The following is a 24024-nucleotide window of genomic DNA, read 5'->3' on the forward strand; positions in this document are numbered from 1 at the left end:
CAGTTGGGGCGACATGTGACCTCATAGATCTCATCCTGATTGGGCAGAAAAACATCATCACTAACCACTTCAGCAAATATTGCTTAGTGCAGACTGGAGAGGCTGTGCTCACTGATCTTTTGTGGGCCTGAGGTATAGATGTAGATATCATCTTTGTTAAAAAGAGGTTTTTCTGAGCTTTCTGAAGTTAAATGTTATTTCTATAGAGATTTATATATTAGTGCTCATTTTTCACCAACATCACACCTATGCTATCAATTTACTTTTCTTGACGGTAAGTAAATTAATGAGAGACAAACTCAATTCTGATTTAACTAGCTTTGCTGGGATGTACAGAAATAGAAAACAGTGGTAGGATATGGACACTCTAAAGCTCCTGAGCTTTCAACACAGACCAGAGTGGCTGCAGTTGGTGTGCCATCGGTTCTTTAGGATGGTATTATAGGAGCCATCTCTACTCCTCCAGGCTTCCTCCCCTTCCTAGAGAGGGAAGACTGGGAACCAAACAGCCAAGTCATCCTCCGGGAATAGCTACTGAAATCACATCTGCCACAGGCCACATCCACCCTAAGGGAGAATACACCCAGCTCTTAAATATATTTAAATTGAGATGAAGCTGAACAACCAGTGTCACATCTATCTTTTCATTTTGTTCACCATCCTGATAAATGGGCCTATTTTCATTTCTCTAAGTGCCTGACATCAAGAGTGCTTCCTTACCATTGAAGCATGCAAGTGGGCTAAGAAGGACTGAACAGCTCTCTGTTAAGTCATTGAAACGAGGTCAAAAATTGTCGAAACCCTCCAGCAACTGGTCCATAGTAGAATATTGGCCCAAGTTGGTCAAAGAAGAAAATATCTGGCGAGAAAAAAATTAGGGTAAAATTGAAAGTGTTGAATTGCAGTGCTAATGAGACACCCAGGTGGGTATGCTCTGTAGACACAGGAGAAAAAGGTCTGGGGATGCCACTTTGGAAGTTCTGGCAAGAGGGAGAGGTCTTACTCTCTAATCACCCATCAGTTATTATTTTAGCCATACAAAGGAAAGGGTTGACTACACGTCAGTGTACAATGCCCCAGCACCTGGACGGTGCTAAAGGAACGGTAATAATTCTTAACGCTGTTTCTTTCATTAAACTGTTACCAAAAACATTATTACATCAGAATTTTATAATAATCATGTTATAATAAATTAGTTATTATCTTATTATAGCTGCATTTAATGCTAATATTTCAAAGGTGATATACTTGTTTTAACAGCAATACATATGAAACCATACCTCAGGACGTGTCATTTCAGCAAAGATTTCAAGGGTGTGTTCTGCATTCATCTTTTTGACCAACTTTAAATGTAATTTCCGTCTTGTTCTTCAACTGCCTTGTTTTTCAGTATTACAGAAACTCAATTACAAAATAAAGTAGTGAATGTGAGAATAAAAAGATGATTGTTCACAAATTCCAAGCTTCTAGCATTTGAAGTAGAATGTGTACATATATACTTAAATAGATTTTGAGAGTGGAGAATTAAAATTGGAAAGATAATTTAAATACTGAAGGAAAATAATTTAAATAATTTTTAACTCAAAGATATAACATTGGGAAAATTGGTAATTTAAAATCATACAGGATTGTAGATGATATTAACCTTTTTAAGGAAAGTTTTATATTTTCTAATAACAAAATACACCAGTGTAGATAGGTGAATTTGCCTTCTGCTTGGTTCAAATTGGTTGACTTGGTAGAGTTGATATCCAGATAATTCCTGCCTGTGATGGAAGGAGGTGCAAGAATTACTTGCAACTAAGATTTTAGTTCATGTAACAATATTTCAAGATAATTTAAAAAAATATGCCACCCTTACTTGCTAAGATATTTCTTATATATATATTCCCTATAATGTCAATCACAATGAAATAATTTGGGGCTTAGGGAAACTGTAAGGTTTAAGAGTTGAAGAAAAGGCTGAGGTGAAGTTTATGTGTTTAAATATATATTATTTCCTATTTACATAGAAAGATATTTTTCCTTTGGTATGATTCCAAATTGCAACAGTGTGAATTTAAAAAGAAAAAAAAGGTCATCTTTTTTAGTTTGAATATTCAATAACATGAAGTTATATAGGTCAAGCTACATCAAAAGGAATTTAGTTTTTCATGTTGATCAAATGGAAATAGACTAATATTTACATTTAAAACGCTATTGGGGCTTCCCTGGTGGCACAGTGGTTGAGAGTCCACCTGCCGATGCAGGGGACACGGGTTCGTGCCCCAGTCCAGGAAGATCCCACATGCCATGGAGCAGCTGGGCCCGTTAGCCATGGCCACTGAGCCTGCACGTCCAGAGCCTGTGCTCGACAACGGGAGAGGCCACAACAGTGAGAGGCCCATGTACGGCAAAAAAAAAAAACAAACAAAAAACAAAAAAACAAAAACAAAAAAACGCTACTGCATTGTATATTTACAAACAAAAGTTAAATTCAGTTACTCATTTTGTTTAAAATATTTTTATTATTTTAAATAATAAATACCTATAAAGTGCTATGCAACATGCAAAAGAAATATCAAAGAATGTCTTTTCCTATTGAATTGGGTGGTTAACCCCCAATGAAGTTGTGAGATCCTTTCAATTAGCTTTAATAAATAAATATTTTCATCACTCTAGTTTATGATGAGCTACAAAGTTAACAAACTCGTCCAAATAAATCATTAATTTTACATGTAGTCTAATTACCTTCTGCAAATAAATGATTCAGAAATAGGAAACTTGATTTGATGATAAACATTAAATATCATACATTAATGAAATATCATTCCATTTATTGTTCATTACCAAGATTTAAATGTGTTGAATACACCCTCTCAAACCCAGTTGGCAAAAGAGGTGGATAATAAATAATGACATAGCCAACTAAAGGCAGGTATTCCTATTTATACACAACATATGAAAAGGATCAAAAACTAGCCATGTGATAATCATCTTTCCTTTGGTATCACTGTGATATATCCTCATTTTATTAAATAAACGTGTATGAGAATAAGGCTCAGAGACAACATATTTAGACATAAAAAATTAAATATTAGTAATAGAGGAAACTAAACTCTGCTTATTCTGTCTTCTTAGGAGAAACATGCAACTCAAATATTTGCACTAGTTTCATTCAGAAAATTGACCACTCCACTTCTCATCTCAGCCTATTTACAGCTGAGGGTTACAGGCGACAGTCAAGCAGAGCATGGTGCCTTATCCATAAGTGTTCAGTAAGTGACTTTTGATTAATATTTTGGCGCAAGTTCATTATAATATTAAAATATTACAACTCAAAGTTCATTTCTTGTTAACAACACCACTACAAATACAAAAAGCACACTATGTTATTTTTAAGTTTTTGTCATTCAAGACAAAAATTGAATAGCAAATCAGAGGTCATATTATTATGTATTTCAAAGAAGACAAGAAAGCCATGGAATTGGTCATTTAGTGGAATACAGAGTTTTCTTCTCTTTTAAGAGAATGAAGACCAGTGTAGATACATTTCATTAGAATGTAAATACTAGTATCTTTTTTTCTTACACTTTCGGAAATTTTGGCTATATTCATTTCCTCTATTGTTTTCTGTGCTACTATCACTATCACTGGTTTGTTTTTGCCTCTTGCGTTTATTCATCTGATAAAGGTCAGAGTCACTTGGCTGTTGGTGAGCCCATTCATAAGAGCTGGGTCCAGCCTCTAGATCTGGAACACAATTCAGTGAGGAAGACACAGAAGTGCTATTAGGAAGTGGTGCTGTCATCTCATAGTAAGGAAGCTGCAGTGCTGGATTATATGCATGCCACTGCTGTGGAAAAAACCCACATACATTCATCTACCAAAACAAGCCCACAAAGTTAAAAAAAAAAAAGAGTTAACAGTTTACATTCATTACACAAATAACTACAAGCAAACCAAACCATGTGTTGGTATAAGAAGGACAGTGACTTTTCATACTAGGGATATGGTAGTTTCCTTAAATGGTTAACATAAAGATTCAAGGTAGTGTATAGCTTACTACAATACAGATTAGTGCTGTCCTATCAAAATATAATGTAAGCCATGTATGTAGTTTTAAATCTTCTAGTAGCCACAATATGAAAATAAAAATGAAACAGGTGCAATTAAATAAGGTAATTTATTTATCCCAAAATATCCAAAATATTATCATTTCAACAAGTAACCAATATAAAAATTGTTAATGAGATATTTTACTTTTTTTATACAAAGTCTTTGAAATTTGGTGTGCCTTTTATAGCATATTTAATTTGGATGGTAAATTTTCATTGAAAATACTTCATCTGAATTTAGATTACATGAAATGTAGGTGAAAAAGTAGATATACTACCCAAGTTCTTTCAAACATACTTAAAAGTTTTGCAATAACTGAATCAAGTCTGTTTTTAAATTTAAATTTTAATTAATTAAAATTAAAAAAAATTTAAAACTCAGCTCCTTATGGATGGCTGATGGCCACCATATTGTACAGCAGTTCTCAATTGTTAAGATAGATACTTCCTTGTTTTTAAACTAGTTTTTAACTCAAAGTAGATTAAATATTAATAGAGATAACATGATCTTGTGTGTGTGTGTGTGTGTGTATTTCTCATCTCATCAAAGATAAAAAAAAAAAGCCAGAAAGAAGATATTGACAATTTTAGATAAGAACTGGCAGTTTATTAATATCTCACTATAACTAAGAAAAGTTTTTTTCTAAAAGTTAAATTATCAAATTTCCTTATGTTTGCAAAGTGAAAATGTCTATTTGAAAAATCTGAAGCTCACAGGTATGTTGGATTTTCGCAAGTAATCACATTCTGTGAATCAGAATACCTGTGTTATAGTCCCACATCTTTTATTAACAAGTTGTATAATCTTGGGCTTGTTGATTAATACCTCTGAACCTCAATTTTATTATGTATAAAATGAGGAGTTAGAAGAAAAAAATTTCATAAGTTCCCCTTTAACAATATAGACCATCATTATGATTTCTACGCCAGAACCGTATTTTTGAGAGTCTTTGGAAATAATGTAGTTTACTCTATCAGTTGAGAATCTTTGCCTTTAGTTAAAAGAAGAAATTTATTTTAAAAATTATCCATGTCCAAAGGCAATATATTTGTGATTGATGATTACATTTTACCAAAATATTTCACTAAATGAAATTATTCGATTCTAAAAACATATCTTCTAAAATAGTCATTTTTTCCACTTTTTTAAATTGGAGTATAATTGCTTTACAGTGCTGTGTTAGTTTCTGCTGTACAGTGAAGTGAATCAGCTATATGTATACATGCACCCCCTCCCTCTTGGACCTTCCTTCCCCTCCATCCCACCCATCTAGGTCATCACAGAGCACCAAGCTGAGCTACCTGTGCTATACAGCAGGTTCCCACTAGCTATCTATTTTACACATGTATTTATGTCAAACCTAATCTCCCAATTGATCCCGCCCTCTCCTTCCCCCTCTGTGTCCATGTGTCCATTCTCTACGTTTGCATTTCTATTCCTGCCCTGCAAATAGATTATCTGTACCATTTTTCTAGATTCCACATATATGCGTTAATATACATTTGTTTTTCTCTTTCTGACTTACTTCACTCTGTATGACAGATTCTAGGTCCATCCACACATCTACAAATGACCCAATTTCATTTCCTTTTGTGGCTGAGTAATATTCCATTCTATATATGTGCCACATCTTCTTTATCCATACATCTGTCGATGGACATTTAGGTTGTTTCTATGTTCTGGCTATTGTAAATAGTGCTGCAATGAACCCTGGGGTACATGGGTTATGGGTATAAGCCCAGTAGTGGGATTTCTGGGTCATATGGTAGTTCTATTTTTTAGTATTTTAAGGAGTCTCCATACTGTTTTATACAGTGGCTGTATCAATTTAAATGAGAACTCTATAGTCAAATTTTACTTGTACCACAGTGTATCATCACTAGCACCTGCCCCTTTTCTGTTGACACACTGGCTGTTTGCTTATGTACTATGTGTAGGATTTCAGACGATTGTGTTAGAGCAGACTGCCATTGGGGCATAGAACTCAGGGCAGCTGCTGCCTTCATTCTAGGTTTAGATTTGAGCAGCTTAAGTTCCAAGTAGTTTTCATGTTCTTTATAGTTTGTATCATACTACATATTGAACCAAAGGCATATCAAACTTACCATCTTCGGAAAGAAAAGATATTCCTGAGGTAAAGCTGCATTATTAATTGGAGAGAACTGCATGGGAAAGGAAGTTCTGCCCATGACTTCTTCATTTCTTGGGGGACATAAAAGAAGTAACACAAAGTTAAAATTCCTATGCATACATGTCCTTTATTCTTATAATAAGACAGGTCTTCATAATTTTAAAAAAAGAGCTTCTCTAAAAGAACTGTATTAAGATAACTTTAAACACACGATCATTATAACACTGATAATGTAGTGACACAGCAGTACTGCAAGTCTTACTAATTACTACATATTGAAATCTCAATATTTAGAGTCACATTTGGCTTTCTGATAGGAAAATGTTAATCAATGTTATAGTTGTATAAAGACAAAGAACACTTAGATATGAAGAAAGCAAAGCAAGTCCTTAATAATCACCAAGGGCACATTCAATCTTCTACCAAAAAAAAAGTGAAAGGTAGAAATTTTCTCAACTTATTTTTGAAGGAATCTTCACTGTTTAACTACAAAAATTATGTTCTTTCCTAAATGGTCTGCTGATGTTAACATGAACACATAATATTTGCTTATTTCTTCCACACACTATTTAAAACAATACCAATCACTAATTTAAAGGCAGTAGTGTCCTAAAGTTTTATTTATACATGTAATATTTGCTTCTATCAAGATGTCTAATAAATTCCAATGGTACGCATACTGACTAGACTCTACAGCTAGTCATTAGTCTACTTGCTCCATAGTATTCCACAATTTTAATGCTAATACTACTAATCTTAGGACAGGGAGTTTACTGTAGGGAAGGGTGAAATTAATACAGGCAGGTGGAGGCAAAGGCAAAGGCAGGAGAACAACAGGAAGCAGTCAGATTGATAGGCATTGGTAAGTGGTGAGAGTAGTATCACAGAAGCCAGTGGAAGACACATTTCATTAAGGAAATAATTAGTGTCGGGTGTTACAGAACAGTAAACTGGGTAAGCACCAAAACTACTCAATTGTTGATCAGAAGGTTCCTGATAACCTTTAAAAGAACAACTTCCACATAACAATGGGGTTAAGGAGTGAATAGGAGGTAAGGATGCGAAAGATAATTTTTCAGTGAGAGGAAGGGGAAAATATAACAGCATGATTTGGAGGTAGAGTTCAAGGAGATTGGAACATGTGTGTGGGGTAAGTGATGGAAAAAAAAAAAGAGATAAAAAGTGCAATGAAGTTATAGAGTGGGGAAGATACAACCCAGTAACACAGGTGGTGAGATTAGCACCATTATGAAAACAGCTGTAGACTTTCTAAAACCATTATCTTTCCTATGTGAATCTCAGGGCATGCACAGTTGTCTCCACAGAGGAATCACATGTAAATTGGGAAAAGCTGTGAGTTGAACCATGTCAACTCAAAATTTATATGTTGAAGTCCTAACCCCCAATACTTCAGAATGTGACCTTATCTGGAAATAGCATTGTTGCAGATGTAATTAGCTAAGAGGAGGTCATACTGGAGTAGGATGGGCTAAACAGGTACGCTTACTTATTATAATCAAAAGGGGAAATTTGGAGACGGATGCACACAGGGAGAACACCATATGAAGATGAAGGCAGAGAGCCGGGTGATGCTTGTACAAGCCAAGGAATATCAAAGATTGCCAACAAACCGGGAGAAGCTATGAGAGAGGAACAGAACAGACTTTCTCACAGCCCTCATAAAGAAATCTAGGGGGCATCCGGAAGATGGCGGAAGAGTAAGACGCGGAGATCACCTTCCTCCCCACAGATGCATCAGAAATTCATCTACACGTGGAACAACTCCTACAGAACACATACTGAACGCTGACAGAAGACCTCAGACCCCCCAAAAGGCAAGAAACTCCCCACATACCTGGGTAGGGCAAAAGAAAAAAAGAATAAACAGAGACAAAAGGATAGGGACGGGACCTGCACCAGTGGGAGGGAGCCGTGAAGGAGGAATGGTTTCCACACACTAGGAAGCCCCTTCGTGGGTGGAGACTGCGGGTGGCGGAGGGGGAAAGCTTCAAAATAGCGGAGGAGCGCGGAGCAACAGGGGTGCAGAGGGCAAAGCGGAGAGATTCCCGCACAGAGGATCGGTGCCCTCAGGCACTCACCAGCCCGAGAGGCTTGTCTGCTCGGCCGCCGGGACGGGCGGGGCTGGGAGCTGAGGCTCGGGTATCGGGTTTCAGTCGGAGCGCAGGGAGAGGACTGGGGCTTGCGGTGGGAAGAGAGCCTGAAGGGGTTAGTGCACCACGGCTAGCCTGGAGGGAGTCCGGGAAAAGTCTGGAGCTGCCGAAGAGGCAAGAGACTTTTTCTTCCCTCTTTCTTTCCTGGTGCACGAGGAGAGGGGATTAAGAGCGCTCCTTAAAGGAGCTCCAGAGACGGGCGCGAACCGAGGCTAAAGGCGCGGACCCCGGAGACGGGCGTGGGACGCTGGGGCTGCTGCTGCCGCCGCCAAGAGGCCTGTGTGCGAGCGCAGGTCACTGTCCACGGCCCCTTTCCGGGGAGCCTGTGAAGCCCGCCACTGCCGGGGTCCCGGGATCCAGGGACGGCTTCCCTGGGAGAACGCACGGCACGCCTCGGGCTGGTGCAACGTCACGCCGGCCTCTGCCGCTGCAGGCTCGCCCCGCACTCCGTGCCCCTCCCTCCCGCCAGGCCTGAGTGAGCCAGAGTCCCCGAAGAGGCTGCTCCTTTAACCCTGTCCTGTCTGAGTGAAGAACAGACGCCCTCCGGCGACCTACACGCAGAGGCGGGGCCAAATCCAAAGCTGAGACCCAGGAGCTGTGAGAACAAAGAAGAGAAAGGGAAACCTCTCCCAGCAGCCTCAGAAGCAGCGGATTAAAGCTCCACAATCAACTTGATGTACCCTGCACCTGTGGAATACATGAATAGACAACGAATCATCCCAAATTGAGGAGGTGGACTTTGAGAACAAGATTTAAGATTTTTTCCCCTTTTCCTCTTTTTACAACGAATTATCCCAAATTGAGGAGGTGGACTTTGAGAGCAAGATTTAAGACTTTTTCCCCTTTTCCTCTTTTTACAACGAATTATCCCAAATTGAGGAGGTGGACTTTGAGAGCAAGATTTACGATTTTTTTCCCCTTGTTCTCTTTTTGTGAATGTGTATGTGTATGCTTCTGTGTGAGATTTTCTCTGTATAGCTTTGCTTCCACCATTTGTCCCAGGGTTCTATCTGTACGTTTTTTTAAAATTTCTTTTAATAATTACTTTTTTATTTTACTAACGCTACTATATTTTATCATACTTTATTCTATTTTAAATTATCTTCTCTTTTTCTCTTTTTCCTACCTCCCCTTCCTCCCTCCCCCTTTCTTTCTTTCTTTCCTTCCTCCCTCCTTCCTGTCTTTCTCTCTTTCTTTCTTTCTTTCCTTCCTCCCTCCCTCTGTTTCTCCCTTTCTTTCTTTCTTTCCTTCCTCCCTCCCTCCTTTCTTTCTTTCTTCCTTCCTTCCTTCCTTTCTTTCCATCTTTCTTTCTCTCTTTCTTTCTTCTACTAATTTTTTCTTTCTACTTTTTCTCCCTTTTGTTCTGAGCCGGGTAGATGAAAGGCTCTTGGTGCTGCAGCCAGGAGTCAGTGCTGTGCCTCTGAAGTGGGAGAGCCAACTTCACGACATGGGTCCACAAGAGACCTCCCAGCTCCACATAATATCAAGCAGCGAAAATCTCCCAGAGATCTCCATCTCAACACCAGCACCCAGCTTCACTCAACGACCAGCAAGCTACAGTGCTGGTCGTCCTATGCCAAGCAACTAGCAAGACAGGAACACAAACCCACCCGTTAGCAGAGAGGCTGCCTAAAAACATAATAAGGCCACAGGCACCCCAAAACACACTACTAGACGTGGACCTGCCCACCAGAAAGACAAGATCGAGCCTCATCCACCAGAACACAGGCACAAGTCCCCCCCACCAGGAAGCCTACACAACCCACTGAAACAACCTTAGCCATGGGAGACAGACACCAAAAACAATGGGAACTACAAATCTAAAGCCTGCAAAAAGGAGACCCCAAACACAGTAAGATAAGCAAAATGAGAAGACAGAAAAACACACAGCAGGTGAAGGAGCAAGATAAAAACCCACCAGACCTAACAAATGAAGAGGTAATAGGCATTCTACCTGAAAAACAATTCAGAATAATGATAGTAAAGATGATCCAAAATCTTGGAAATAGAATAGACAAAATGCAAGAAACAGTTAACAAGGACCTAGAAGAACTAAAGATGAATCAGGCATCGATTATAAACACAATAGATGAAATGAAAAATACTCTAGATGGGATCAATAGCGGAATAACTGAGGCAGAAGAACAGATAAGTGACATGGAAGATAAAATAGTGGAAATAACTGCTGCAGAGCAGAATAAACAAAAAAGAATGAAAAGAACAGAGGACAGTCTCAGAGACCTCTGGGACAACATTAAACGCACCAACATTCGAATTATAGGGGTTCCAGAAGAAGAAGAGAAAAAGAAAGGGACTGAGAAAATATTTGAAGAGATTATAGTTGAAAACTTCCCTAATATGGGAAAGGAAATAGTTAATCAAGTCCAGGAGGCACAGAGAGTCCCATACAGAAGAAATCCAAGGAGAAATATTCCAAGAAACATATTAATCAAACTGTCAAAAATTAAACACAAATAAATCATATTAAAAGCAGCAAGGCAAAAACAACAACTAACACACAGGGAATCTCCATCAGGTTAACAGCTGATCTCTCAGCAGAAACTCTACAAGCCAGAAGGGAGTAACAAGACATATTTAAAGTGATGAAAGAGAAAAACCTGCAACCAAGATTACTCTACCCAGCAAGGATCTCATTCAGATTTGATGGAGAAATTAAAACGTTTACAGACAAGCAAAAGCTGAGAGAGTTCAGCACCACCAAACCAGCTTTACAACAAATGCTAAAGGAACTTCTCTAGGCAAGAAACACTACAGAAGGAAAATACCTACAATAATGAACCCAAAACAATTAAGGAAATGGGAATAGGAACATACATATCAATAATTACCTTAAATGTAAATGGAATAAATGCTCCCACCAAAAGACACAGATTGGCTGAATGGATACAAAAACAAGACCCATATATATGCTGTCTACAAGAGACCCACTTCAGACCTAGAGACACATACAGATTGAAAGTAAGGGGATGGAAAAAGATATTCCATGCAAATGGAAATCAAAAGAAAGCTGGAGTAGCAATTCTTATATCAGACAAAATAGACTTTAAAATAAAGACTATTACAAGAGACAAAGAAGGACACTACATAATGATCAAGGGATCAATCCAAGAAGAAGATATAACAATTGTAAATATTTATGCACCCAACATAGGAGCACCTCAATACATAAGGCAAATACTAACAGCCATAAAAGGGGAAATCGACAGTAACACACTCATAGTAGGGGACTTTAACACCCCACTTTCACCAATGGACAGATCATCCAAAATGAAAATAAATAAGGAAACACAAGCTTTAAATGATACATTAAACAAGATGGACTTAATTGATATTTACAGGACATTCCATCCAAAAACAACAGAATACACATTTTTCTCAAGTGCTCATGGAACATTCTCCAGGATAGATCATATCTTGGGTCACAAATCAAGCCTTGGTAAATTTAAGAAAATTGAAATCATATAAAGTATCTTTTCCGACCACAATGCTATGAGACTAGATATCAATTACAGGAAAAGAGCTGTAAAACATACAAACACATGGAGGCTAAACAATACATTACTCAATAACGAAGTGATCACTGAAGAAATCAAAGAAGAAATTAAAAAATACCTAGAAACAAATGACAATGGAGACACAACGACCCAAAACCTATGGGACACAGCAAAAGCAGTTCTAAGGGGGAAGTTTATAGCAATACAATCCCACCTTAAGAAACAGGAAACAGCTCGAGTAAACAACCTGACCCTGTACCTAAAGCAATTAGAGAAAGAGGAACAAAAAACCCCCAAAGTTAGCAGAAGGAAAGAAATCATAAAGATCAGATCAGAAATAAATGAAAAAGAAATGAAGGAGATGATAGCAAAGATCAATAAAACTAAAAGCTGGTTCTTTGTGACGATAAACAAAATTGATTAACCATTAGCCAGACTCATCAAGAAAAGAAGGGAGAAGACTCAAATCAATAGAATTAGAAATGAAAAAGGAGAAGTAACAACTGACACTGCAGAAATACAAAAGATCATGAGAGATTACTACAAGCAACTCTATGCCAATAAAATGGACAACCTGGAAGAAATGGACAAATTCTTAGAAAAGCAGAACTTTCTGAGACTGAATCAGGAAGAAAATATAAACAGACGAATCACAAGCACTGAAATTGAAACTGTGATAAAAAATCTTCCAACAAACAAAAGCCCAGGACCAGATGGCTTCACAGGGAAATTCTATCAAACATTTAGAGAAGAGCTAACACCTATCCTTCTCAAACTCTTCCAAAATATAGCAGAGGGAGGAGCACTCCCAAACTCATTCTACGAGGCCACCATCACCTTGATACCAAAACCAGACAAGGATGTCACAAAGAAAGAAAACTACAGGCCAATATCACTGATGAACATAGATGCAAAAATCCTCAACAAAATACTAGCAAACAGAATCCAACAGCACATTAAAAGGATCATAAACCATGATCGGGTGGGGTTTATTCCAGGAATGCAAGGATTCTTCAATATATGCAAATCAATCAATGTGATGCACCATATTAACAAATTGAAGGAGAAAAACCATATGATCATCTCAACAGATGCAGAGAAAGCTTTCAACAAAATTCAACACCCATTTATGATAAAAACCCTGCAGAAAGTAGGCATAGAGGGAACTTTCCTCAACATAATAAAGGCCATACATGATAAACCCACAGCCAACATCGTCCTCAATGGTGAAAAACTGAAACCATTTCCACTAAGATCAGGAACAAGAAAAGGCTGCCCACTCTCACCACTCTTACTCAACATAGTTTTGGAAGTTTTAGCCACAGCAATCAGAGAAGAAAAGGAAATAAAAGGAATCCAAATTGGAAAAGAAGAAGTAAAGCTGTCACTGTTTGCAGATGACATGATACTATACATAGAGAATCCTAAAGATGCTACCAGAAAACTACTAGAGCTAATTAATGAATTCGGTAAAGTAGCAGGATACAAAGTTAATGCACAGAAATCTCTGGCATTCCTGTACACTAATGATGAAAAATCTGAAAATGAAAGCAAGAAAACACTCCCATTTACCATTGCAACAAAAAGAATAAAATATCTAGGAATAAACCTACCTAGGGAGACAAAAGACCTGTATGCAGAAAATTATAAGACACTGATGAAAGAAATTAAAGATGATACCAACAGATAGAGAGGTACCCATGTTCTTGGATTGGAAGAATCAATACTGTGAAAATGACTCTACTACCCAAAGCAATCTACAGATTCAATGCAATCCCTATCAAACTACCACTGGCATTTTTCACAGAACGAGAACAAAAAATTTCACAATTTCTTTGGAAAAACAAAAGACCCCGAATAGCCAAAGCAATCTTGAGAACGAAAAACGGAGCTGGGGGAATCAGGGTCCCTGACTTCAGGCTCTACTACAAAGCTACAGTAATCAAGACAAGTGTGGTACTGGCACAAAAACAGAAAGATAGATGAATGGAACAGGATAGAAAGCCCAGAGATAAACCCACGCCCATATGGTCACCTTATCTTTGATAAAGGATGCAGGAATGTACAGTGGAGAAAGGACAGCCTCTTCAATAAGTGGTGCTGGGAAGACTGGACAGGGACATGTAAAAGTATGAGATTAGATCATTCCCTAACACCACACACAAAAATAAGCTCAAAATGGATTAAAGACCTAAATGTAAGGCCAGACACTATCAAACTCTTAGAGGAAAACATAGGCAGAACACTCTATGACATAAATCACAGCAAGATCCTTTTGGACCCACCTCCTAGAGAAATGGAAATAAAAAGAAAGATAAACAAATGGGACCTAATGAAACTTCAAAGCTTTTGCACAGCAAAGGAAACCATAAACAAGACCAAAAGACAACCCTCAGAATGGAAGAAAATATTTGCAAATGAAGCAACTGACAAAGGATTAATCTCCAAAATTTACAAACAGCTCATGCAGCTCAATATCAAAAAAACAAACAACCCCATCCAAAAATGGGCAGAAGACCTAAAGAGACATTTCTTCAAAGAAGATATACAGACTGCCAACAAACACATGAAAGAATGCTCAACATCATTAATCATTAGAGAAATGCAAATCAAAAGTACAATGAGATATCATCTCACACCAGTCAGAATGGCCATCATCAAAAAATCTAGAAACAATAAATGCTGGAGAGGGTGTGGAGAAAAGGGAACACTCTTGCACTGCTGGTGGGAATGTGAATTGGTACAGCCACTGTGGAGAACAGTATGGAGGTTCCTTAAAAAACTACAAATAGAACTACCATATGACCCAGCAATCCCACTACTAGGCACATACCCTGAGAAAACCATAATTCAAAAAGAGACATGTACCAAAATGTTCATTGCAGCTCTATTCACAATAGCCCGGAGATGGAAACAATCTAAGTGTCCATCATTGGATGAATGGATAAAAAAGATGTGGCATATATATACAATGGAATATTACTCAGCCATAAAAAGAAACGAAATTGAGCTATTTGTAATGAGGTGGATAGACCTAGAGTCTGTCATACAGAATGAAATAAGTCAGAAAGAGAAAGACAAATACCATATGCTAACACATATATATGGAATTTAATAAAAAAAATGTCATGAAGAACCTAGGGGTAAAACAGGAATAAAGACACAGACATACTTGAGAATGGACTTGAGGATATGGCGAGGGTGAAGGGTAAGCTGTGACATGGACATGGACATATATACAGTACCAAACGTAAGGTAGATAGATAGTGGGAAGCAGCCGCATAGCACAGGGAGATCAGCTCGGTGCTTTGTGACCGCCTGGAAGGGTGGGATAGGGAGGGTGGGAGGGAGAGAGACGCAAGAGGGAAGGGATGTGGGAACAGATGTATATGTATGACTGATTCACTTTGTTATAAAGCAGAAACTAAAAAAAAAAAAAGAAATCTAGCAGACACCTTGATCTTGGACTTTGAGGCTTCAGAACTGTGAAAGAATTCATTTCTGTGTTTAAGCACTCTGTTTGCAGTACTTTTTATGGTAGCCTTAGCATGCTAATACAGGAACTATTTATTAAAAACAGAACTATTTATTGTCTAAGAGGCAATAACAAGCACAAAAACCCATTTCCAAGAAAGACTATAGGGTATAACAAGTGAACCATTTTTCTCTGCACAACACTTCTAGAACATGATAACCTTTTCCCATTCTTCCTTTATAATGCAGCACATACTAGAAGAATAAGGTACAACCAGTGAAGTGGAGTATTATGGAATATACACATATTTCTGATCTTCTACCCTAGAATTTGTGATGATTAAAAGTACATCAAACGTAAGTAGAGAATGCGAGTTACTCCCATCTTCTAGCTGTTTATCTAGTCTTTCTTCTTCTGTCCCAAACCTAGCAATAGCTTTTTTCCAAACTCCTGAGAAAAAAGAGGTATCTTTTCCCACTAGAAGAAGAGGGGAAGCTTTTATATTACATAAATGGCTCAATTCATGAGTCCATAGTTCCTCTCATATGAAGGAAGTGAATCACTACCTCTTTTTGCTAACATTCGCTGAAAGTATTTACTGGATACTTGCCATGTGCTCAGTATTTTAAATACCTTGAATTTATTATAAAATTTGATTCTCACAATAACCTTCTGAGGTACTATCCTCATTTTAGAGATGGGGTACAGTGTGATAATCTGTCCAAGGTTAATAAAGTGACAGAGGCAGGATTCAAATTCAGGCAGTCTGGTTTCAGTACCTATTTTGTCTTTATTTCACTGATAAAGAAATGTTGGGGAGAATGAAGACATGGAGCACACCGCGTTACACTTGGAGTGCAGTACTTCTCCTAAAGATAAGACTGGGAAATCGTCAGTTCTAAGAGGCCACTCTTCCATGCCTAGGAGGGCTGATATAGTTAGCAGGCATGGGAGGTTCAGCTGTTGTTAGCCTACTGGAGAATACTCAGTTCTGCTACAGAAAACAAGAAAAAAACAGGGATGGATGAAACTCACAAGAAATGCTTAGGGTAGCCTTTAAGTAAGCTACACTGATGCAGCTGATGCAGCAGAGAAACAGGGTCTATGAATATTAGTGTAGCCAGAACTCAGCTAAAACGAGTTTATGAGATAGCAATGAAACTGTGTTAGAAACAGAATAAGCAAGTGGCTTGGGAGACACAGGCAGAATTCATAATACATATTAAATATGCATAATAAATAACTTAGTATGTTTTAAGAGATGCCACAGATAGATCTGATAGAAAATATGATGGAATAAGATTGTTACTCATAGAAAGAAAGGGAAGGAAATACCTAGTCCTTATCATGGCACCTATGGGCTAACAGTTTTGCTGCTTTTCTTGTTTTTGTTCTGCCTAAGAAACTCAGATAGAACCTGTGAGCATCTAGCTCCTTCTGTAGCCAGGTGTATTTGCCCCTATGTCTTTTTTTTTTTTTTGCGGTACGCAGCCCTCTCACTGTTGTGGCCTCTCCCGTTGCGGAGCACAGGCTCTGGACGTGCAGGTTCAGCCGTCATGGCTCACGGGCCTAGCCGCTCAGCGCCATGTGGGATCTTCCTGGACCGGAGCACAAACTCGTGTCCCCTGCATTGGCAGGTGGACTCTCAACCACTGCGCCACCAGGGAAGCCCACCCCTATGTCTTTTTGAGAGAGCAAGTGAGTGAAACTAGCTCCGGGAACTTTCTATCTGAATGGAATTCGTTACTCAAACCTCAACTCTAGGGTTCATGACCACACTATCAGTGGGAAAGGTTGATGCAGCACAGAGAGAAACAGGGCATATGAATACTAGTGTAATCAGAACTCAGCTAGTATGCTCCTTTCACCCATTTATGCTAACTATCCAGTATCTTTCCTTTTGCTTTTCACTATCCAGTATCTTTCCTTTTGCTTTTGACTGCATCTTTTAAATTGTTTTACTAAATGGTGTTATTTGAGCATCTTATTTGGTTTGGGAGACTTTCTGTTCCATGACCTTTGGGATAGCTGAACTGAGAGTGTCCTTGCAGGCTACCATTGCATTGAGAAATCAGCCTACACAAAACTTGAGAATATTTTGAAAATTACCATAGAGAAGTTTTAAAAAATAGTAACATAAACAGCAGAGTGGCTTAATGTCAGAAGGCTTAATTTTAAGCCTAGCAACTATCACTTTTTCATCTTTGTGCCCTTGGCAATTAGTTAACTTTTGCATATCTATGTTTATTCAAGTATAAAATATGGATAATAGTGACTCTGTGATCCATCGCAATGAGACTCTGGATGCTTAAGTGATTTAACAGTTATGAAAAGTACACAGTAACCTATAAAGAATGCCACAAATATATATCTCTCCCACCTACTGCAGAAAATATTGACTAAACTTTAAATGAAAATATTTTCTGTCACTTTTCATGTTTTCAGGAAAAATGAATTCCTTAATATTATCCTATGCCTAAAGAGTAAGGTTTTACAGTAGTCCAGAATATATAAGAACCCTTCCTGGTGTGAGACCATATTTATTTGCTTTACCTTTGTGAAAAAAATATTTTTAATTACCTGTAGCTGTGTGAATTTATCTTGACACAGCTCTCAAAACTTTGGTTAGCTGGATCACAAGAGCGAGAGCTCCCTTTAAAAGAAACAGAATAACAGATTACTTCATGTTACAAGTTTTTGGAGTTCTCACATTAAACCATTTTAAAAAATTCCATATAAGATACATGAGTATATCTTTGATCTCCCAAGTAATATTTATAGGTTGTTTACATCACTATAAATGGCTAAATTATAACCAAGCTTTGTCCAAAGCAATGGGGGTAGAAAATAATTATGTTGACATGGGGCCATATAAGACAGGTGATGCTATTTGGTTCTACACACCTGGAAACTAAAAATGTCAAATACACACCTGGAAACTAAAAATGGCAAATAATCAGTGTTATTTGCCTCCTGCGTAGAAGGCATGAGTTTTCTAAACTGTACTGACAAAAGTGAATGCAACCTGACAGAGGATAATGAGCAGCTGGCTGGGGATGTGTCAGAACATGATATGGCCTGGCCCGTTTTACCAGTGAGTATGAGTTAACGGGACAGTACATGAGAGCATGATGCAACCAATTAATTATCTTTGCAAAAACAAAACAAAATGAAATGCAAAGTTATGCTTTTCCTTTGCAACGAGGCATTGTTTCCTTATTCTTATTTATTTTTTTTTAGTATAGCAAGAAGAATAAAAACCAAACAAACAAGAGATACATCAATAAACCTGAATCATTAGGGGAAGTAGGCAACATAAGCATTGCAAACATTGCAGCAAAAGCATAAGCATTGCCTCTATCAGTCCCTCAAACTATGAAAGGGCTAGAGCAATAGTACAGAGAACATTTTCTCTAGGCATCTAATCAAAGATGATCAGTTCTTGACATGTAGCAGGAGAAGGCGTTTGAGGCCGTTCATGTCAGGAAGCTTTCTTCCATTAAGGGTCAGCCTTTGGCCAGCTGCTTTTACAGGGACTCAGATCCAGGGTGATATGTATAGCACGGTAACACCAGGAGAAGGACTAGGCACTCACCCTATCCTCCAAATAGTAGATATTTGATACCATTGACAAGAAGATCAGCAAATAGCCTTGCTATATAGAAGCTAGAGTTGTGTGTCCCCAGTTCATTTAGATTTGTTTAATTCTTTTTTTTTTTTTTTTTTTTTTTTTTTTGCGGTATGCGGGCCTCTCACTGTTGTGGCCTCCCCCGTTGCGGAGCACAGGCTCCGGACGCGCAGGCTCCGGACGCGCAGGCTCAGTGGCCATGGCTCACGGGCCCAGCCGCTCCGCGGCATATGGGATCCTCCCAGACCGGGGCACGAACCCGTATCCCCTGCATCGGCAGGCGGACTCTCAACCACTTGCGCCACCAGGGAGGCCCTAGATTTGTTTAATTCTTAACAGCCAATAGCAACTATCATAGCTATTTGCTGGCTGACATTAAAATAGAACATTTAAAATTTTAATACAGAAAAGATGCTATAGAGTTGGCAACCTAATTGGTAATATTAACTAATTGCATAACATTATGAATGTGTTCTGAGAAATTTTAAGAGACTACAGGGGCACTCTTTTGGTCTTAGGCTATAATATAGAAAATAAAAATGTTTACACCTCTGGGAACAGCACCACCAACAAAACACACTTGGAAGATTCATCAGTGACAAAACCTACCAAATCGATACTGCACATTAATTGGTCTTCCATATAAACGAATTCCATTCAGCAAAGCTATGGCATAAGACACCGATTCTGGGTGTTTAAAGCAGACAAAACCAAAAGACTTCGGCTTTCCTTCTCTGTCTTTGCAGATAGTCACTTTGGTTAATGGCCCAGCCTGTAAGAAACTTAAAAATTATTTTCTCATAAATCTAAAGATTTTTTTTACTCTGAGAAAATCAAGTATACTCAACTTTAGACTAAAAAAAAATCTGTTAGCAATAACAGCTTTATGTAGCTCTGTTAATAATGTATTTCCCTAACAATAAATATCATACTTACACTTTCTTGGCATTTTTCTGGCTCATTAAAAAACATTTATGGTGTTAAGATCAGGAAATTTTAGGTAATAGTTCCAAATCTTAAAAGGAAAGACATGTTACCTTTATGTTAGGCCTAACAAAACAATTTAGAGTGCATTTAAATCTAAGGTTAAAATACTACTTTGTCTCCACACATATTAGCAGTGTATAACTCAAAAATAAGTGAAATGACAAACCCAATGTTCTTTGACTTATCATAAAGAAACCGGTAACATTACATCAAAGCCTAATTTCTTCTGACAAGATTAAACATTTTCACAGGAGAAACTAAATTTTTGATCTATATAGAAACTATATTTTGATCTGGTAATCCCATTTGGTAATTATTCCCAAAGGGAAAAATGTTTTAATATGTTTAACACTTTTAGGTAGGTGCATTATTTATAAGAATGAAAAATGAGGAAGGCTCTAAATCCAACAACAGGAGAATATTACTCCATGGTGTATTATTAAAATAGAATAAAATAAATTGAAAATATTCAGATTTTATTGATAATAAAACCTATAATTAGCAATACAGAGTAAAAAAGCAGAGCCAACTATTGTAAAATGTGTTAATTACAACCAAAAGAATATTACCTCTCCACCATGATAGTGATTTGAGTTAGTGCTCACCAAGACTCACAATAGCTAAGAGTTAATGGTGAACAGCTCATAGTTTTCCATTGCACTTTAATGATTGATTACTGATCTCTGTTGAGTTCGATAAGTATATTAAGAAATTGTTTTTAGTCTAAAGAAAAATGTTAATTATCGTCTTCAAAATGATGCTGTATTTTAAGATTCAATCTTTTTTTATTCTCTACTTTCCCAGAGAGTAGCTCATCCTCCCTTCTGTCTTCAAGAGCCACTGCATCAACAAACCTATTTTTCCCACTCATGCCTCATTCATGGAGACAGTCTCCTAGAGACCTCCATGTGATTGTGTTTCAAACTCAACATATTTGAAACTGAATTCATTATCTTTCCCCTTGGAATCTCCACTTCAGTATTTCTTGGTTAAAAGTACAAAGATATTGAAACTGATTTCCACTCTTCCAAGGATAAGCAGAAATTTGAAAGAAACCAGTAAAAAGGATAACTATATATAGTAATAAAATAAATCAAGTTTAATCAGTACTTTTCCACTGCTGATATTAAATATATGAAATCGCAAACGGACAGAATGTGCTTACATGCTTTGAGTTTCACAAATTCAAAACTATGCCCGTGCATTTTTAAAGATAAAGTCCAACAAGAAGGCTTGCTGGTAGCAATAATCACATCAAAACTTTTTAGTCTCTTTAAAACAGAATGAAACACATAAACAGTGTGGCCAGTTGTCAAGATCTGCTAACTTCTGTTGGGTTGAAGCCTTCCTAAAAGATATCTCACTTTAGCAAATTCTTCTAGAATACAGAAGGGCTTAGGCAAAAATACAAACGTATGCTTGGTTGTCTGAACTGTTAAAAGAGATGAATATTTTGTTTAGGGAGAAATTATAAACAATGAGATCTACCTATCTATCTTGTAGATCCACATACAACTGATATAGATCCAGTCCCTACTGACTAGAAATAATATATGTGCATGGGGGCCTTCATGCCTATCCCATTCCCCTCATCAGTCCCCTCTGTTCCTTTTTTGTTGGCTCAACATGAAAGAAGCCTCCTGGAGAAAAAGAACTGTAATTTTTCTTTCTTTCTCTCTCTCTTCCCCTCCTTCCCTCCCTTCCTCCCTCTCTCCCTACCTTCCTTCCCCCCTCCCTTTTTTTAAGTTAAAATGATAAGTTTCAAGTAATACTGGGAGAAAAAATAACCATAGGACAAGACAAGTATTAGAGTAGATTAAAAAGGATGAGTTTAAAAACGATGGCAAGTTAGAAGAATAAGAATAAAAGCCTTAAAATCAACAATATTTTTCAAATAATAAAAATGTTTTATGTCCAGGAAAGGAAACTGAGTTCCTGGAGGAAATTCTATCAAATTGGGTGTATCTGTAATTAACAGAGGGGTGCTTTAGTTCAGAGATGAAGGTAGAGCCTTTCAGAAACTACATAAAGAACGCCTTTCACCTCCAGTATTCATACTTAGCCTTTGATATTTAGTTTTGCTATTGCTCCCTTTGAACTTGCCCTTATTCTGATAGGAGGAAGTCACTCTTGATTTCTCTTGATGTTAGTACCAGTAGTATTATTGATAGTAATAGTAGTGACATTAGTAGTGGCAGCAGCAGCAAACACTTAGTAAGGGCCAGGTTCAGTTTTGTTTTATCTGGATTCGTTTATTCAATCTTCACACCACATCATATTGTGGATACTATTACTCCCATTGACATTTGAGGAAACTGGGCACTGAGCTATTCATTTACTTGGCCAAAGTCACATTGCTGACAGCAGAATTCACACTCTAAACAACTTTTCTATACTATGTATCCCTCTTTTTTGCAGATTAACTTAAATCATGGTAATTAATTTGAAATTTCTCCTTTTAGGAAGACCAAGGGCTGTCTCTTAAATTTGTATGTCCAGCACCTTCCTTACTGTTTGTCACATAATTGTGGATCATTAAATGGTTAAATGCATGGCTGAATGAAGACATCTCTTTAGCAAGTGAGACCTATGTGTATACAGTAGGTGAGTGTTTACAGGAGACAGGAGTTTTAATCCTGGAGGTACCAGGTCTGGAAAAGTTTTCATAAGATCCTCTTGGTATGAAATAAAGGGAACTGGCCAGGAAATCAATTGGTCACAGTCGTGATTTGGCTGCCCAAATCATTTCAAATCTCGTTTATCATTCTGGAGTAAAAATACTTGCCGTGTAAAAGGGCTTGGGGGGAATAAGTAATGTATATGGAAACATGTTAAAATATATTCCTCTCATTTCGCGGGATGTAAGGCGTGAGGTGCTTATTACCTGAAGCAAGACAGTGACAGGGCTGTTTTGTGTTTTGCCTGAACACACCCAAGGCCCAGGCAGCCTCTGAAAAGCCCTTACTCAGGGCTGGGGGTTGAAGGGAGCCCAGTCACTGCTCACCCCAGGACTCTGCAGTGGGGATGGGATGCGGAACGGATGGGGAAGGGGCGCACTCTGTCACTTCACTACCCAGTTGCTCACCTGGTGACAGGTGCGCCAAAGCGGAACTAAATTAAAACCAAGGCACAGGATGGGGCGGGAAGAGGGCCGGGCTCCGGATGGTTCAGGTGCGGCCCGCCCCTCTGGCTGCGCTTCCGGCTCGACGCGCCCCGCCCCTCAGCCACCCCTTCTCAGCCGACAGTACCTGAAGGAACAGCTCGTAAAGAATCTCTTCCCGCACTTGGGCCTCTAAATTTCCCACAAACACCGTCCTGTCGGCTTCCTCCTGAGCAGGGAACATGCCTTCGCCTCGGCCCAAGAACTGAGGAGGCCTCGAGACAACACCCCCTCTCCTCACCAGCGGAGCCGGCTACGGGAGTAAGCGCGCAAGGGGCGGAGCGAGGCTGCGGCGACACGCCCCCAGCACCCCGTGGTTACCGCCCAGCGCGCCTTCGCCACGCCCCGGATCCGGCTGGGACCTTGGGAGAGTGAGTGAGAATAAGTAAGATTAGTGTGCAAGGGGCGTTGACCTCTTGCTTATGGAGGTTCCTTCATTTTCCAGGGCACGACATTATGAATTGATTTTGGATTTATTCAACAAACATTTTAAATAAAATGACTACAGAGGTGATTTAAAACATACTAACTTCATTACAGAAGCTCCCAGGCTAAGGGGGAAGACTAATTTCTTTGCTTCCAAAGAGTAAATGAATAAATCATTGGGATTTGAAATTTGTATTCTTCATAAAATACTTTTTGAAAGTGAGTGCATGCATGCATGCATGCATGGATGTGGATACAGTAGAGTACTAGAATTAGTTTATTTACCTAGGAAGCGCTCCCTAGTGAAGTCTTTGAAAATGGACACAGGTTTTAAGTGGACTGCAGAAGGCATTTGAACTTGAGAAAACAGACTATACCAAGGAATACTGGAAAGAATATAGCAAGTTTTGTTACTGAAGCCAGAATTCTTGAG

The 24024-nt window shown here is 38.4% G+C and overlaps 1 protein-coding gene across 2 annotated transcripts; it reads right to left on the reverse strand.

The window, feature by feature from the left end:
• Window positions 1–3550: 3550 nt before the first annotated feature.
• Window positions 3551–23349, reverse strand: RBM11 (RNA binding motif protein 11). Of its 2 annotated transcripts, none has more exons than XM_060099923.1 (5): window positions 23264–23349; window positions 19628–19800; window positions 17971–18043; window positions 6204–6300; window positions 3551–3835 (listed from the first exon to the last, which is right to left on the reverse strand). In XM_060099923.1, the coding sequence occupies exons 1-5, from the start codon at window positions 23347–23349 to the stop codon at window positions 3551–3553; spliced, it is 714 nt and encodes a 237-aa protein (XP_059955906.1). The 2 variants fall into 2 exon arrangements, with proteins under 2 accessions (XP_059955906.1, XP_059955905.1); XM_060099922.1 differs by having other exon boundaries at window positions 3551–3862.
• Window positions 23350–24024: the final 675 nt, after the last annotated feature.

Source organism: Mesoplodon densirostris, chromosome 5, assembly GCF_025265405.1.
Source record: "Mesoplodon densirostris isolate mMesDen1 chromosome 5, mMesDen1 primary haplotype, whole genome shotgun sequence".
In the NCBI taxonomy this organism is placed as follows: domain Eukaryota; kingdom Metazoa; phylum Chordata; class Mammalia; order Artiodactyla; family Ziphiidae; genus Mesoplodon; species Mesoplodon densirostris.